Source organism: Ovis aries, chromosome 3 (assembly GCF_016772045.2).
Source record: "Ovis aries strain OAR_USU_Benz2616 breed Rambouillet chromosome 3, ARS-UI_Ramb_v3.0, whole genome shotgun sequence".
Taxonomy (NCBI): domain Eukaryota; kingdom Metazoa; phylum Chordata; class Mammalia; order Artiodactyla; family Bovidae; genus Ovis; species Ovis aries.
Window position 1 is genome coordinate 166,031,176 of NC_056056.1, and position 18,905 is coordinate 166,050,080.

Below are 18,905 nucleotides of genomic sequence, written 5' to 3' on the forward strand. Positions count from 1 at the left end.
AGCCCCGGCGCACAGCCGCGGCCGGGGCGCGCGGCGCGGGGCGGAAAAGCCTGTTTACACAGACTGCACACCGCCTGGGGAATAATGCAGTAAAGGAAGTGAGCCGGCTCGGCCTGACTGCTCCAACTTCCTGCTCTCACACACACCAGAGGGGGGGAAGAAAAAAAAAAGAGGAGCGAGAGAAAGAAAAAAAAAGGGGGGGAAATCAGGATCTCATTACAAGAGCAACAGACCGTCTGCAGACGCCTGTCAGCATGGAAAGTCGGGGGCTTTCGCCTGGTTCCTCCTAGAAATTCCCCCGAAGAAGGATCTTGAAAGCTCCTCCACAACTGGGTAGGTAGTAGGGTTCGTGCCTGTTGCTCGGACACTTGCAAAGTTTCGTGGGGGTTGGTTTGTGTGTTGTTGTGTTTTTTTTTTTTTCCTTTCCTTTCTTCTGTGTGGTTTGGTGGGGGTGGGGCGGGTGGGCACCGCTAGGAGGCTGCAGGCCCGGGGGCTGCGGGGAGGCCGCGGGGAGTGGGCGCCGCGGGATGTTCCTGCGCCTGGGTCCGCGCGCGCCGGCCCCGGGGGCTGCGGCCACCCGGCGCGGGCACACCCCGCCCTGGGCTATGCTGCGAGCCCGGAGGAGGGGGCGCGCCGGAGGAGCGGGGGACGGTGAGACTTGGGGTACCCGGGAGGATCGGTGACTGGAGCAGGCTGCGTGCCTGGAGGCTGGACCACCGCTGACCTTCGAGGGGGGCTGGGACTTCCTCGGGGTTGCATTGGGTTACGGATGCTCGGATTCAGGGAGAACAGGGGTGGGGAGGGAAGAGGAGGGCGTGGGGAGCCGAACGGCGGGGCTGGGGGCCGCGTCCCCTCTGGCTCGGCAGGTGACCCCCAGCCCGGGTCGCCGCCCCAGGCGCACGCCCAACTGGACCTTATAAAGCCGGCAGTCATTACTGGACACGATTTGGGAGGAGGACCCGGCAGGCAGGCGATGGTCTTGGAGCCCCCAGCAGTTTGGGATGGGGCTCTTCAACTTGCAACTGAATGTTGGCCTGTAATGCTACTGTAACTTTAGAGGGTAGGAATCACAATTTTGGAGGGTTAAAAGACAAATCGGAGGTCTGGATTTTTGTTACGTTTTCTGAACCGAATCATCTTGAGGACAAGCTGCAGTTAGGCGGCGGGTGGGGGTGGGAGAAAGAAATGTTATTTCAGAAACTGCAAAAGGGGCTTTTTAGAAGAAGAAGAAAAAAAAAAAAGAAACGAGTGTCGGGAGAGTTTCTGGCTTGTCTGGAAACGGCAAGACTAATTGCCATGCGCTTCCGCTTTGAAACTGGCAGCAGACAGCATCTTGAAAATGACTCACTAGAGGAGCTCACAAAGAAACTGTGGTTTGCTCCTTCTCAGGTTTATATATTTGTGCCTTTTACAGTTTCCTTTGTAGTGTTCGAGGGGTCACCCGCCCCTTCCCCGCCGGCCCCCTCCCACCCTCCCGCTTTTGGAAGCCCCTGGAGGGTCTTTAACTCCCCCAGCACCCCAGCCGGGAGATGGGGGACGCCGGGAGAGGCTGAGTTGTTTTTGGAGTTGGCTGGGGAGAGGGTTAAAGGGATTCTGCTGCTGCAGGGGGAAAAAGTTCCCTGAATTTTCCACTGGCTGCTGCAGGAAGAGAGCCCCTTTAGTCATTGCTAAGTAATGTCTGCACACACACCAACTAATCTCATTAGGAGTTTCCGCTGCTCAGCACAGGAGGGGTTTTGTGCAGCCACTGTCAGCCGGGGGAACCCTGCGCTGGAGACCGAGACAAGTTACGGCTTTATTTACTTAGAGGGGCAAGTCGCCCAACGAACCATTTCAGGGAAGCATCTTAAACTTTGAAGTCATTTTGGATTTTGGGCTTACAAGGTTTTGCTCTCCTAGCTGTCCGTGCGCGCGCGCGCGCGCGCCTGTGTGTGTGTGTGAAGTTTCTATTACCCAAGCAGCTCAAACACACCCATCCTCTCTCATCTGTGCTTCAGTTGGAGGGGGAGGGGGGTGCGGCGGAGGTGATGAGAAACCGAGCGTGTTCCAGGCATCTATTAATGAGCTCAAATTGATTTCTGAGTCTTATTGGCAAACAGAATACCCTGTGAAATCTCTCCCTTCTCTCTCTCTCTGTGATACACTTTTATTTGGGAAAGGTCAGTTATGAGTTTCAATTTATGGGGATTATAAAATTACAAATTGTGTTAGGAGGGCTCGCGGGTCAGACAGTTAAGAAGACTGTCCCTAAATGTTTTTAGGGTTTCCAGTAATGATCCTCCCTGCAAAAACCCCTGATGGTCATTCTATGCCAAATATAGCCAAGGCCTTCTGGGCTTTTTTTTTTTTTTTTTTTTTTAAACCTTTCAATTTGGAAATGTGTAGAGTTACTGAAAAGGGTAAATAATTTTAAGGAACCTGATTGGCACTGTAGATCTCCTTTATTGACAAGGACATGCTGCTCTCTTGAGGGGTTTTTAAGGTTGTCAGTGTTTCTTTTCTGGTGGCAAAGCGTGTCCTGAAAACAACCCAACCAGCCCCACCAGGGTGTGAGTCAGTGGACATGAGTACAGGATGTCCCCAACACCGCACCTGGCACAGAGTAGATGCTCAATAAATTGTTGCATTGAAAGCTGTAAGTAGGATAACAAAACTTACAATAAATAGATAAGGAAAAAAGCTTTCCAAAGGCAGCATCATTCTGCAGGAGCTATCTTAAGGATGAAGGTTGTAAATATTCTTCTCTGTAGACTACATTTCCTTCAAAACAAAAAGGTCAAGTTCTTTATTCTGATAAGTTATTATTTGGAATGCATGATGTTCATTTATATCAGTTCTCAACTAAGAGTAATTTTGCTTCCCAAGGGATATTTGGCAATATCCAGGGATATTTTGGTTGGGTACTACTGGCATCTACTGACTAGAGGTTAGGGATGCTGCTGAACATCCAACAATGCCCAGGATAGCCCATCAAAAAGAGTTTTCTAGCCCCAAATGTCAGGAGTACCCAGATTGAGAAACTCTTGTTTACATTAATGATGAAGATGATAACTTTCATATGAATTCATTCAACAAATAGGACATATAAAAATCATCATTGGCACTTTTCTGTCGTGTTGAATAACAAAGTAGGCATGAATTTTCTCTCCCTTTCTCTCTTTTTGGTTAGTAGTATGTGAGGAATGACATGTAAATAATGATAGTGTGATGGTGTGCCTTTGTGAGGTGAGTTAGACCCTCTCTGCACCTCACTCACCTGGTACTAATGCTGTCTAGGCCAGAACGGCAGTAGCCCAGATGGGGGAGAGTAGTGTTTTATTTTTTTTTTTAGCCCTATTTTAATTTTGATGTTTGCTAAACATTTATGAAAGACCTTCTCTTATTAAAAAAAAAAAAGCTTAATAATTCAAACCTGGTAATACATAATAACTGTAATTGTGAGATCCTATATTGAAATTTATATTTGTAATAACTTTAGAACTTGAGTCTTTTCCTGAAATCGGTTTTAAAGGGCTTCTAGGCAGTGCATATAAATTAAAATATTCCATTCTTAGCTGTCAGATACTGGATTTTATGCGTCCTGTGCTGCCCAATTATATGTTTATCAGATTCAGAAAACCAACACCAAATAAACCCAATACACTGAAAAAAAAATTTATCTAAGGATGTGACTTCCTGGAATAGAGTTGGTTTTTTTTTTTTTTTTTTTTGCTGATGATGAATTACTGCTTACTAATTAATGGCTCTGCTCCGTTCTAGTCCCAGGGAATGATTCAGCCATCTTTGTGATTTCTAGACCTGGGGTTCCTCATTAAACTTTAAAAGAAACAAGATTCTCTATCCCTTTTGGGTTTGACCTGACTGTGGGCAGACAGCTTCTGCCCCTAAGGGCCAATACCTGCACGTACAGATGAGCAGTTGTGGTCATTTGAATGAAGGGCTCCATTTCTGGCAGATGTTTCTGTATGTTTAAGGCAAGATTTTTCATGTTTTATTATTTATCTGTAATCCCCTTTGCCTTCATAGATTGACATATTTGAGGTCACATTAGTATAGCAGTATTTTCTAAAGGTTAATTGTTTTTTTTATTATAAAAATATTAATGTGAATTATCTTAGGAAGAGTGAGAAAACCACAAAGAAAAAATAAACATCTCCCATAATCCCTGTTAACACTTCAATGTATTTTTTTTTCTGATCTTTTAAAATACATACACACATACCCACACATGCACACACAAAATTTTTAATTGGAGTCACACTATACTTTCTGTTTTGTAACTTATTTTCAGTTACCATATCGTGTAACACAGTATAATAACTTGTCCTGAGACCAAAATCACCACCCAAAGAGCTTGTATTTATTGATCCAATAAATGTGTTGACTCAACAGTGAATTGACATAATTTCTACATGAACTCTTTCAGTATTTTTGTCTCTGTGGCTCCCAAGTCATGTTCTAAGAATGCTGCCCTCATGAAAGACTGAATTCATATATGCTGTGAAGTTTGGGATTTTGATGAGCTTCTCTGTGATTTAAGGATGAGTCATGATTTGCAGAAGAATATCAAGATGTAGTAACAGGAAGTCCAGGGTGCTACACATCAAAATAGAATGCTCAGTGGTGAAAACAGAGAAACTAGGTTAGACCGGAAATACACCTTGAACTTCTCTAACTGTAAAGAAGGGAAGAAGGTGCTTCTTGCACATTGGGTGACTCTTATTCATTAGCATTTCATTTTATATCAGTAAAGTTTCCGAACTTTGAAATTGGTATTTTCAGTGAATTTTCAGTTCAAGATTATTATTGCCCGTGACCAATTTGAATTGAGATCATCCAGCTTTTTGGCTGAGACTGTGGCAGTGAGAACGTGAAAATTCTGGTTTTGCCACTTAATATACAGCCTCAGTAAACTGAATTATCAGTGTGTGTGTATGTGTGTGTGTACTGTTTCTTTTTGATTGATACATAATTGATTTATAATAACGAGCTAATTTCAGATGTACAACAATGATTCGATTATGTATATTCCTTTAAAGATTCTTTTCCCTTATAGGTTACTACAAAATATTGAGTATAATTCCCTCTGCTGTGCAGTAGGTCCTTATTGGTTACCTGTTTTATGTATAGTATCATATATATGTTAATCCCAACCTGCGAATTCATCCCTGCCAAGTCCTCTTTTCCCTTCAGTAACCATTAGTTTGTATTTTTCTGTGTCTGGGGTGCACGTTAACACATCCTATGGGCCTTCAAAAATGGTAGATAAGTCAGTCTTTTATGTAGAAATTTGACTCCTCATCATCCCTACCCACAACCAAAATGAAAATTGTTTTCATCCATTACTGGAAACTCAAATATATGTCAGCAATTTAAAAATAAACTTTGGATTGACCGTTTCAATAAGTTGTAATTTGGTTGACTTGCCACTAGGAATTACTCACAGACCACTTTGTGTGTTTTAATTTACAGTTGCTGGAAAGTTATTATTAAATTAGGAATTAAATGGGATTATTTTATAATTCGCTGTGAGATTTATTTGCATATTTTTAAAGAAATTAAGATGATAGTTATGCTAATAGATTCTGATTTGAATTGGATTAAAATAAATTTACTCATATGCATGCTCTAAAGAGAAATTTGAAAGCACATAGCATCCTAAATATTTTCAAAGTTACCATATCTGAGGACAGTTCCTAATTTTCCAAGTATAAATATGGGAGTGATGAGACTGTCTGGTGAGGTTAGGGGTCATTTACTCCAAAAGTAGAATGAATCTGAGACTCTTTGTGTCTTTTTATTTCTTTCACTGATGTATAATTTACATACATGAAATTGCACAGATCTGAAGTGTTATACTATACACCTATGTAATCCCCATCCCTTACCTCCAAGGCGAGAAATTTCTATCATCTAGAAACATTCCCTGGTTATTATTTTTTTATTATATTATGGCAATTTCATGATCCTACCATGTTACTAAACCCCAGAGCACTAGAATAAAATACCGTAGTATTTTTACTTGATCTGCTTGGTTAAAAAGAAATTGTCAAAATGTGTGGATTTCCTCATCATCCTGTAAGAGGAAAAACAAATCCCTTCTACACTATTTAGTATCACTTATGCTAACCAACTGTCATATGTATGTTGTGGGAAAAAAGTAGATTCTCTTAAAACAAGTTTGGTTTAGAGGCTAACTTGATCTCCCTGGACGGAGGTTTTCCTGGCCAGAGGATAGAGTGGTTGGAGAGTTAGATCCAATGTCCTATTTTTGTTGGATTTTTTTTTTTTTTTTTTTTTTTTTAGAATAGAGAACTTGAATTCTTCCAAGAGTTGTGAAAGTGTAAAGTGAATGTTGGCTGACATCCCCCGAAAGCTGACTTTGAGAGACAGGCAGCAAGTTTTTGAAACTTTTTGGTGGCGGAAAAAGGGATTCCCCGTAAGTTTCCCTTCAATCCCATTTCTGCCTCTTGTTGAATCAGGATCATCGGAGGGAAGGTGCCAAGCTCCCTTTCCTCCTCTTGAGGTTTATGGCAGGCACCCCTTGTTTCTAAAGACCACGACTGCCTCATTCTTGGGAACACCAGCGACTGTCTCCAGGTTGGGTACTAAGTGGCCTGGATAAGATTTTGGTCACCAGGTTGGGTCCCTGCTCTCTCCTCCTGATCATACTTGAAAATCCTTCCCCCTGCTGAATCTGAGGAGGTCCACGTTTCCCCTCACCCGCTCCGGTCCCTTCCCTGCCCGCAGGCTAGAGCAGCCCTTCAAACCCAGTTCCGACCCTGTGGTTCCTCTGCTTACAATCTCCCAGTGGCTGCAGCTGGGATACAGACCAGAAATCTCTAATGTAAGCGACATGCTGTGATTTAGGCCAACTCCACTGGCCTTTCCTCAAACACTCAAATGTGTGACGTGCCCACTGAGCACTGGGCCCTTCCAAATGCTCTTCTCTCTTCTGGGAATCCCCTCCTGGTCCTCTGTTCCCATCAACTTCTCTCACTACACTTTTGAGGTCTCCGCTCAACCATCTCTCCCCGGGGAAACCTCTGCCGGTTCTCCAGACCAGATCTCCCCTATCTTCCATCCCTGGCCTTTAGAGCCCTTGCCACTGGCTTTACTTGTGATTTCCTTTTACCTGAATTCTTCCTCTGCAGATTCTTGCTATCCAAGCGCAGGTACCCAACAGTTTCAGATGTTTATTTCTGGAGATAGGGTTGGTGTTTCTCATTATTCATTAATACTCCTTATTCAAAACTCAGGAATCATGTAGATTTGATAGCTGGCTACTCCTTGTTATCTGAAGTCACCGTCCAAACCCTGAAATTCATTAGATTCGGAAACTGAGGGATATCTGCACATGAATGTATCAAGATGTATTGCTCATAAGTCTTGCCCAACAGTCTGTAAGCTCCCACTGGGCCTCATCTTTTCTCATCCTTGTATTTATTCCAGCCCTTTGTACGATATGCGACATCCGTTGCGTTAAAAGCAATCTGAAGGGGAAAGATTTTGTCAGGATGGCTCTTCTCCCTCCATTTTGCCAGTGAACTTGATAAAGCACTTTATTGCTATTCCTAAATCCAGCTCTTTCTTAGTAAGTTATTTGAATTAATGAGAGGCATATCTGTTGGTTAAACCAAAGAGACAGCCAGGAAGGTACTCTATAGAGGATATATCGTTGTCCAGATTTGTGAATTTATAGAGATCAGGTTAGTGTGTTATCATCTGAGAGGACAAACTTTAGCTCTGTTTTGATATCAGTGTTATACTCAGAATGCTTGGTTAACAGGTAATTTATAAGATAGTACAGCTTGAAAGAATCTCAATGTAAAGTTCTTTCCATATTAAAATGAATCATTCTACAGCAATCATAGTCCTTTATTGAGACTTCAGTTGACCAAGTTTCCATAGGTTCCTTGGGCTGAGTTCCATAACGCTCACTGTTAAAAGTGCTTCTTCATTTATACTAAAACCTTTGTGTAGCTTTTGTTTATAACTTCTTACAATAAATGACATTTCTGATTGAATTTTAAAATAATAAGACTGCCTGTGTGATGATGAAAGGATGAATAATTAAATACCTAAATTGTTTTCAGTTGAGGGGTAGATCTGCTGCTAATTTCAGCTGGGCTTTGCCGAGGAGTAGTTTGTTGATAGTCAAACCTTGATTAATCAGAAGGTGTAATTAAGCAATATTTTTTTTCTCCCTGCAGTTAATTGCCAGAAGAGAGAGATTATGACAACTACCACAACAAAACAAGCCCCAGAATGTATTCCGGGATGTGCTCCCGCATAAGTGCAGGGTCTCTCTGTAGGAATTAACTGCAGGAAGATGTTTACACCTGTAAGTCCTTGTCATTATCAGAATGGTGACACGAGAGCCCAGGAGAATCAGAATGTTCTGTTAGGCAAACGGAAAAGGCTGTAGACATGAGAACAGTTTACCAACACTAACAGTTAAAAATATGTCTCTGATTAATACTCAGTGAACTGGAGAGGTAACTTCCTCAGTACCCCTCTACTGGAGCATTGGCGTGTGTGTACGTGTGCCTCCATAGGTGGAGCTACAGGAGCAACGCGTGAGTCTAAGAGAATGAGACACTATGTGGTCTCAGTTTTTGCTGCTTCTCCAGAGAGTCCCTCTTCTCATGTGAGATTCAAGCCCCAGTTCTATATAGAGGATTGGCCTAAGGGAAAGTTTGCCAGACCTCTTCATCCCATCCCAAAGAATCATTACTTCACTGTGAGAACTCAAAAGACCTTGGATTTTTAAAAATATAATTTTCAGGAGAGAAGAAAGCCCAGGTACATCATAATTTCAGCAAGCCCCATATAGAACATACAGGAAGGGACCAAACCACTTAGCATCCTTTGACGACTATGTAGATGCAGCTCCTTGATCTTTTCTGTGTGGTCTTACATTTGAAATTCTCTGAATTTTAGACTTCATGAGGGTTGTGGGAAAGCTATTTTTGCTAACTTTCCTGCCTGTTTTTCAAACTCCAGATATTGATCATTTAGACCAGAAGGTGTTGGGTAGTAGAGCATGGCTAGGTTTCTTTCTTTCTTTCTTTCTTTCTTTCTTTCTTTCTTTCTTTCTTTTTAGAAGCATTTTAGGACAAACATCTCCAGATTCTCCCAGTGATATTCTGAGTCAGGGTTGGAAGTGATTAAACCCCAGGTGGAGAGAGAGATGCTGGTCCCATGGTGGTGAGTCTCTAGAGGAGGGAAGACTGGCTGTTGGTGAGCCCTCTCCATCTTTGATAGTCAAGGCAAAACCAGAAGCATGGCTCATCCAGCCACTTGGCGTTCCTGACTTTGCTTCATTTGCTTCTTTAGGTTCTTTAGCACTGATTCTCAATTCTGCATTTGTGATCCTTGGATGCACTGAGTAACTTTGAAGAGTGTTAAACAATTTCCTAAAGTGATACTTTCATTACAGAAGTATATGCTATTAAAAGATGTCTTAAAGCAAACCGAATGACTCCAGAGCACTTGGGGCTCCCAGAAGCTCAGCGTCACTGCTCCCCAGAGTTTTGCCCTGCTTTGATTTAAATCAGAATTGAACCACAAGAACAGCACCCTCCTCCAGGCTTTGCCACATCCTTTTTTTTTTTTTTAACCTAAATATTGTACATGCTGTGCGTGCTCAGTCACTTTTAGTCGTGTCCGACTTTTTGCGACCCCATGGACTATAGCCTGCCAGGCTCCTCTGTCCATGGGATTCTTCAGGCAAGAATACTGGAGTGGGTTGCCATGCCCTCCTCCAGGGAATCTTTCCAACCCTGGGCTTGAACCCAAGTCTCCTGTGTCTCCTGTATTGCAGGCAGATTCTTTACCCACTGAGCCACCTAGATATTAAGACATACCAATTTGTCTTTAGAAAAACAGAGACCTTCAGACCTTGATGGAGAAGATCGTATATGTACCAAATGCTTCCAATACAGAAAGGGTGATTTTCTTCAGCAAAGGGAAAAGATCATCTAAAGTTGAAGCTGGCGTTTATTTTGTGCAATTAATATATTTGTGTGGAACAATTATTGGAAGAGTAAGCAGAGGAACAAGTTTTATGTGACATGTAAGAAAAGGGCTAAACCGACTTGGTGGATGGCAGATTCCCGCGTGGGAGTTAAGCTGTGTGAGGAGGCTTTCGGCTCACTGATGTTGGATGCTGATGCCAGCAACAACCATTCTTTTCTGTTGGATGCTTTTGTTGGTGTCTTAAAGGAAACGTGTGCACATCAGCCTGACACGAATGAATGACCTCTCAGTCTTCCACTTGATGACAGTTTCATTGTTGTTTTGTTCATTTATTCATTGCAGTTTGGGGGTTAATAAACAGATTTTAAGTATAATGCCTTGGAGAAGATTAGTTTTGAAATCACTCATTATCTGTTTTTGCAACTTAAAAAAAAAGATACAAGTAATCATACTCAACAGAAACACCAAGATACTTTAAATGTGTTCCACTTTCTACAGTTTATCTACAAGTCAGGCTAGATTTTTGAAATGGATGTTCTCTGAAACAATGAGATGCCTTTTGCTTGCCATTTTACCTTCATGCCATTGTAGTTTCACTTCATGTTAAAAAGAACTTTATTAGCAGTTATTTGAATTTAGAAGAAACTCGGCATTTTGGTACCATACTTGTCACATATAGCTACACTTGATATCTCTACAAAAATGTGGGAATTATGCATATGGAGACAGCAAAGCTATAAAAGTGAGACTCTACCTTCATGACTTTAGATGCAGCTAAAATCCCCCGCAGATGTCCACCACATGAGCAGGTGATGATATTTTGAAGACTGCAGAGTCACTGTTTTTTATAGATCCCTTCCAATGTGAATATATTATCATACCAGATTTATGTATAAATGTTGAGGCCGAGAATTTGCATTTTCTAAACCATGCCAAGCCTTTTGTCAAGAAGAGCGCTCAAGAGAAGTAATGATGCTCAAGTAAGTGTGGATCTTTGCTTAGGTAGCCACCCCTGGAAGGCAGGTATTTTGTGCTTCTCCAGAATCCCTAAAGAAGATGTCACAAATACCAGGAACTTAACACTATTTTTGTAACAGTACTATATATAGTAAGGCCCCCCGAACTAGCTAATGTTAGTCAATATATCCCAGCCAAATTTTGACATTTTCAGAAACCAGCACATTTTGTGAAATGTTACACTTCAGAAAAAGGAAAGGGGAAAGGTTTATATTTATATTATTATTAGCCATTTGTAAACAGTTCAAAAATGCTGTAATGTTTCTTAACACCAATCATATACTTCTAAACAATGTCAAGATCAGCTAACTAGTATCATTTTCTATTTTTAGAAGACATGGAAAATGGTTTTGGTGGACTTATTCCAGGAAAAGGGAAAGATAACTTTACCAGGAGTATTAATGTTGGTGACCATTTTTCTTTTTAGTGATGTAGGCATTCAGATATGATTGAAGAAATGATGCTTTTTTAAAAAAACCTTTATTTGGAGTATAATTGCTTTGCAATGAGGTGGTATTTTCTGCTGTACAGCAAAGTGAATCAGCCATACGTATACATAGATCCTCTCTTTTTTGGATTTTATGGAGAACAGTGTGGAGGTTCCTTAAGAAAATTAAAAATAGAACTATCATATGATCCAACAATCCTGCTCCTGGGCATATACCCGGAGGAAACCATTCCAAAGGATACATTCACCCTAATGTTTACTGCAGCACTATTTACAATAGCCAGGACATGGAGGAAATGATACTTTGATTATTTTAAGTTCCGTAGAGAAGACGAGAGTTTCCAGTGTCTCCGGGAAGACCACAGCTCTCTCCCTCTCCTGGCCGATGCCAGGGCTCTCTGGGAAGGAAAGCTGGGAGGAGAGGGTCAAGGGTCCCTTTTGCTCCATCCTGTTCCCAAGCTCAGGAGCCTGATGTGTCATGTGTGCGTGAGAAGCAGTTGCTGCCAAGAGACGTGTTCAGATGATGGTGGTAAGTGGAATTGAGATGGACTGAAACAACCTGTGGGAGGCTTTGGTCAGACAGAGGAGCAGAAGCAGTGGTCTCCATGGAGAGAGTTTGGGGGACTGGAGATCAGGGCCACAGGGGAAGGGGAAGCTCTGAGCCTTTTCCACTCGGGGGGAGGTTGAAATGCCTGCAGATGTTGGAGGTGGCCCAGACTGAGTGCATTCAGACCAGGGAAAGGGGAAGATGCACAGATGATTACCTTTCTACCAGGAAATGCCCGACCCTGCAGCTGGACGGGGACACCGAGCACAGCTGTGCAGACTTCCTGGTCCCCACAGTCCCTTGGGGGCCCTTCTGCAAGGAAGGGATGGTGTCGCAGGCCACTCCTGACCCCACCGGGGACTCCTTTCTCCCTGGCCTTGTGTGTGTGTGTGTGTGTGTGTACACACTTGTGAGAGAGACCAGGCAGATGTGATGTCGATCATTTGTGTGGGTGCATTGAAGGAATGGCCTGAGGACCGAGGACACAATTGTTAAGCAAAATATTGCTGGTCACCATTGATGGGAAAAGTGCACTGTCCAGAGTTTTAATTAGCAGAGTTTATGACATGACTTTTGTTTAATTCAACATGTTTTCTCTTGCCCCCCTCCTTTTTTTTTCTCTCTTATGTTTCCACTGGGTGGTGCTGCAGGAATTCCTACCTTTTGCCTTGAATCTACCCTTCCCAGAAAGACGCCTCTAAAGCATAATAGGAGGAAGTCAGTCCTGATTTAGAAAGATTTTACAGTTTCAACACAATAGTGGAGTTTGGAGGATGCTCTGGCAGGAAATGTCTCAGTTTCTGGATGTGGAAAAACCACCATCATGTTGTATCATGCAGAAGTGTTCTGACTGCACTCTGTATATCCTTGTGGAGTGTGTACACAACTTACTATTTAGCATAGAAGAGCTTTCAACTTTATCTGAAAGGTTATGGTTTCATCCTAGTAGAAGTGGCATGTGAGATTTCCTTTATTTTTGATTTTTGTAAAAGTAGATAACTAAACATTTTCTGCCTTCAACTTAGTTCACAGATTTTAAAAATCTCTCTGTGAAGGCTCTATTTGAAGCTGAAGGTATTCCATTTTTATTTTAAAGCTCATTTAGATAGCAAATTGATCAAAAGGATATCTTAGATATTTACTTTTGAAATACTCTTCAGCAAAGAAAAGTAGTTTGTAGTTTGCTAACCCTGTATGGATCAGGGTTAGGGTTGGTCTTACTTAAAAAGTTGAATCAGAGAAATTAACATTCTTTCCTGAGATCATGCAACTCCTCAAGGCCATGACTATGATGAGAATTTATATGTTCTGACATCCAGTGTTTCTCCTTGCACACAGGATTGAATTTTATTAACAGTACAGAAATTTAGGGAAAAGATTTTTCCATTCAGAGGCCTATGAAATATAAGAATCGGGGGGTAGTGTGGAAGAAAAGTACCCACTGGAGATTAGGGAACTCATTAAATTGAAGCTCAAACTTAAGAACACTTAGCAAGGTTTTAAGTAAGTTTTACTCAATGCAAAACACCTTTTTTATTTTATATGCATGTCATGAGACGCCATGAGATCCCACGTATTGCTTTCTTAGAACCTGAAACAGGGATTCCCCAGAGATGTTGGTTTTTAAAGAAGATATTTTTAGCCTCTGCTGAGTGCTCACCAAGTCCGGTGGGTCACGTCTTTTTAGTGGGGTCCCCAGCCTGCCCCTACTCTCAGTGATGTGTTTCTCGTGAGTCCTGTCATTGTTACATGAAATGCATGCAGGTTTGGGGCTCTGCTTGGGGACTAGGTGAGATCACCTGCCTTTCATTTCCCATGTTCCTCCTCCTGATCTACCATCTAGCGTGTGTATACACACCAAACGGGGAGGATGTCTTTCCTATTGAGAAAGAGCTAAATAATAGAAGGCACAGCTTCTTACCATCAAGAAGCAACCTTGGTTATTTAGCATTGGATGAAGCTGCTGAGTATTGAAACCAAGAGTAGATCTTTTAAAAAAGGGAAACTTTTTTTTATATGTTTTTAAATGATGGGATGGGTTCAAACTGTCTTAGAACCAGTTGGAACAACTGGAGTCACAGAAGCAAAACCAGAAATGAACAAGGAAACTTCTTGATTTGATTTCTCATGGGAATGTTAACTATATTTTCCTCTGTGTTAAAATGGGACATTTCTCTTAGTAGCTGTAAGGTGTACATATAAGAAATGAAACCTCTGCTGGGAGAACTGTGTGTGGTGATTAAGAAGCTGGACTCAGAATCCAGGTGCACCTGGATATGAGTCTCTGTTTTCCCATAATACTCCTGTGGCTGGAGCATCTTATTCTACCTCATTAAATCATGGGTATCCAATTTAGACAACGTGTATAATGCCTGGTACATAGTAAATTCTCATCACATGTTAACATTAAAAAAAAAGTTCCTCTTTAAAGAAGAAATCGTGGGTTTTTTTTTGGTAGAAGCCCTATTCTTGAAAATTTCATGGACACTCAGTATTGGTGGTGGTGGGGGAAGACAGCTAACATTTCCTCTAGAATGGGGCTCTCTGAGATTTATAAATTATCTTTAGGATCTAAATATATCTTTTTCCCCTACTAGAGAATTTTAGATTCTCAAAAAGGTCCATGGACCAAAGACAGGAGGAAGATACTGCCCTGGAGATGAGAGTGTGTGTGTGTGTGTATGTATCTATTCTCTCGGTATATTAACAATTGTATGTTTTAGGTTGACTATAGGAGATTGCTGGTATTTGACTATTTTCAACCCATGAAAACAATATCATATGGTTCAGCCTAATAGCTGTATGGTTAAGAACATAATTTGAAATAGCATTATAATGAGAAATTATAATAAGGGATGATTATTTATTTTCATATGTTACTTATCAAAGCCTCAAAAGTCAGAATTCATCTGACAGCCTTGGACCGCTAGTAATCATCCTGATATACAATAACTTCTGTGTACAGTACAATCAAGTGGTCTTAAATTTTCACTGGGGACTTATTAGTAGTTTTATCACATTGAATGAATCATTTTTCTAGCTCCATACGACTTTTGATCCAAATGACTACTGTTAGGAGAATTTGCTTAGTATTTTTTTCCATGTTGAATTCATACGGTTAATTACTCTGGGGAAGGGAAAAAGTCTCGATGAATTTCCTTGGGCAATAAGCATAGCAGTGTTCTTTCAGAAAGCAGAGTTTGGCCGTTGTGTTGAGGGTTAAAACAGAGCTGACACACAAGGCAAAATGAAACCAGAGCTGCAATTACAAAGTGGGACAGATGTAGGAGGCCAGGTTTCCTGTGGCCCATTTTCCAGTTTCCTGCCTACAACCTGCAGAAGAAGAGGAAGCTGAATGTTACCAAGTATGAGAGCTGGAGGGAGATGTGCTTCAAGCCAGAATTAAGATCCTCGAAAACAACACAGACAACAAAACCAACTGCAAAGAATGCGAAGGTTCAGGTTTTAGTCCAAAAATGTCCGGGAAGGAGCAATTCATCTGTTTAAAGAAAAGGCATTGTCAGCAGAGCCTGGGGTTTGTGAGACCCTATGGGGACCTGGGGAGTGTCTCAGGTTGTAGGAACCTCTGATTTTTTATAGCCCTACTTATCTTTCAAGATGTGGTCTGGTTTTTTAATACCGTTGGTTACCTGAAAAGATTTTCTCTTCAGTGCCCAGGACTTCTGAGTCTGTTTTTTGGGGCATGTTGATATACAAGGGAGGTAGATGTGGTTAACCGATTGGCTGTAATGAACTACAGCCCCACTTTGGGAGGGCTGGGTGACCAGTTGGCCGCTTTGATCTAGCAGGCTTGTGTTCCCTTAACTGCCCAATAAAATTGTGTCTGATGTTTTCAAAGAAGAGATTAAATGGAGATGTGTATATATGTGGAGGACTACAGATGATAGAATATTTGTGTGGCTACCTGATTGTAAGCCATGTGGGGAGATGCCGGAGAAGTGGGCAAGTCCATCTTTCTTCCAATAAAAAAGGAGAAAAATAAAATTCGTCTATGTCTGGGCTCTTTAGCAGGTGATAGAAGAGTCTCTGAAGCCAGATATTACAGTCCATATCTTAAAGGGAAAGAAATTGAGATTCATGATACTTTTTTGTTGAATGCCCATTGTTTACCAGGTGCTATGCTGGAATTGCTGGATGACACTGATGTAGTGATTGTCGTTGTTCAGTTGCTCAGTCATGTCCCAACTCTCTTGTGACCCGTGGACTGTAGCCTACCATGGCATTTCCCAGGCAAGAATACTGGAGTGGGTTGCCATCTCCTCCTCCAGGGGATCTGATGGCCAACAAGAAATAGCTCCATCGGTGGGAAGCTTGTTCAAGGCTTCACAGAAGGCATGGATACAGGCAGCATCTAAGTCCTGGGGAAGGCTCACAACGTACAGGGCACTGTGCTGAGCTTTCTCTATACACCATCTCATTCAGATCGACCCATTTGTTTCTTTCAGGTGCAGAGAAATAGGTGGGTGCTTCTGGGACAGCCAGTTATTTTATTTATTTATTTTTTAACCCTGTGGATTGATCACCACCTCCTCTTCTGGCATAGGAAGAACAAACTCAGTACCAGGAATATTAAGAAGTTTGGAGATGTTGCCAAATTTAGAGACCCAAGGGGTATCCATCCGTGCCAGGCAACCTAGAGTGAGATTAGGCCCTTTCTTATCTGCATGTGGGCCTAGTCTGAAAATGTGGGGTGAGCTAGGACTGGATGTGCAGTGGTGGGGATGGGTAGGGTGGGAAATGGTGGGACATGGCTTGAATATACAGATGTGACAGAAAGTAGAATGGCTGGAATCTACTTTCCCAGCCAGAGTTAATGTAGCCATCCATTTACTTTTCCAAAGGAAATTCACCCTTTGAAAGTCACCAACAAACCAACTGAGTTGCTTCCCATATATCTGCAGACAACACAGAGTTGTTCAGAAGGAAAGAGGGGTGGATTATATGCATAGTAAACAGCAGGTGTTATTATAGTGGCTATCAGTGACTTCCCCAGAAAAAATCTTTCTCTGTCCTCAGAATGATTTGAAAAACATTGTGAACCGCAAAAGGTATTAAAAAAAAAAAAAAAAGGCTGAGTGATGACTGCTTTCCCTCTTTTCTTGCTCACTCTGCCCTTTAAGGGGGCCTTCCTAGGTGGTGCTGTTGTCAATGCAGGAGACCTGGGTTCTATCCCTGAGTCGGGAAAATCTCCTGGAGTAGGGCACGGCAACCCACTCCAGTATTCTTGCCTGGAGAATCCCATGGACAGAGGAGCCTGGCAGGCTACAGTCCATAGGGTCATAAAAGAGTTGTACATGACTGAAGGGACTTAGCTCACACACACTGCTCTTTAAAGCACAGACAGTCTGCAGATAGTCACGGAGTAAATGAGAATATAAACATTTTTAATAAATAAAAAGACTCGAGGGACATGAATTTAGCCTCACAGATAAGCATTGTTTTGCATACAGTGGTTGGCAAGAATTAAAATGTCTTTTGAAAATACATGTCAATAATCTTAGTTTCACCTTCTCAAAAATAATATAAAAAAGACTTCCATTTGTGTTGCTCAGTTACCAAATATTAATCCTTATTTACTTCATGCCCTAAAATTATTCTGTGCCAAGTTACTGCTGACCTCAAAGAGTACAAATTGTTGTTTTCCAGTTCCCTGCCTTAAATACAGGTTTTTGTTTTTGTTTTAATGAAATGGTTTCTGACATTTATCTACAGAAACACTTAGTAGATATTCTGGGCAGAGGAATTGAAATTCAGAGAATTTTCGGTACTGAGTGTTGAAGTTTCATCTTGACTTCTCTAACTGTGCAAGTTTTAACAAGTAAAAAGTTGTGAACTTGCCGAACACCTACTTTGTTTATTTCTTTCACAGGAGTTTTTCTCCTTTCCTTGGGCTCTCTCATTTCTAACTGGTTTTTTCTAAGTTGGCTAAAAGTTCTCTAGTTCCCACAATATATAAGCTTTACAAAGACAATTTTTCTGAACCCTCTAAACTCCAACTCAGGGTAGCTTAAAAAAATGAAACTAGAAACATGCAAAGAGAAGCGTTAGGTTGCCACAGATAGAAAGAAGAGCAAATACGTGGGTATTTCAGCTTCTAAGAATGGAAGCAGAAACCTCAGGCTTTGCGTACTCTGTGCAGCTCTGTCTCACGTCAGGATGTCTGGCGCCACCTTGCGGCAGAATGACTGCCATCAAGAAGAGGAGCACAGCTTCTCAGGAGGACGCAGCCTGAGAAGGGGTCGGGGCAGGACTAGATTTCGGGAGGTGTGGTGCTGAAGCTTAAAACAAGGTGCAGAAATCCTCTTTGTACAGACCCCCACAAATTATAAATACAAAATCACTGGAGCCCCTAGACTTGTGCAAAGTGATGGTCCCTGAGGCATTAGCTTCACTAGGAGCCCTCTGGTGCAGGGTGACAAGGTGATGCTGGTGGTCATGGGTTGGGACCGGCTCTCCTGGCAGCCTGGCCACTGCTGGAGGCTTGGTGGTGTTTGAAGGAGCACAGTACCCTCTGCTACTGGACGGACTTAGCTATTATTTGGCTTGAGGTATAGTTGATTTACAACAGTTTCCAGTGTACAGCAGAGTGATTAAACATTTTATAGGTGAAACTCCGTTTGTAGTTAGTATGAAATACTAGCTATATTCCCTGTGCTGTGCAATCCATCCTTGTAGCTCATTTATTTTACTGATGGTTGTTCAGCAGTTAGTTGTGATTCTGGTGTTTCCATGGGAGGGAGCAGGTTCACGTCCTTCTATTCCACCATCTTGTCTCCTCCCCATGCTTATTTATTTTATGCACGGCAGTCCGTGGTCCTATCTTATCCCTCCCTGCTTGCCCCTCCCTATTGGTAACCACTGGTTTGTACCTATGGGTCTTGGGTGGACTTT

The 18,905-nt window shown here is 42.0% G+C and overlaps 1 protein-coding gene across 3 annotated transcripts in view; it reads left to right on the forward strand.

The window, feature by feature from the left end:
* Positions 1-472: 472 nt before the first annotated feature.
* The window catches only part of ELK3 (ETS transcription factor ELK3), a 70,887-nt gene continuing 52,454 nt past the window's right edge, over positions 473-18,905 (forward strand). For 2 of the 3 annotated variants that reach the window (XM_012174834.5, XM_027967632.3), the window contains exon 1: positions 473-11,975. In XM_012174834.5, coding sequence (XP_012030224.2) covers positions 11,918-11,975 — 58 coding nt within the window. In that variant the 5' untranslated portion in view covers positions 473-11,917. The remainder of the gene's footprint in view (positions 11,976-18,905) is intronic. The other variant, XM_060413074.1, reaches the window with a different exon arrangement.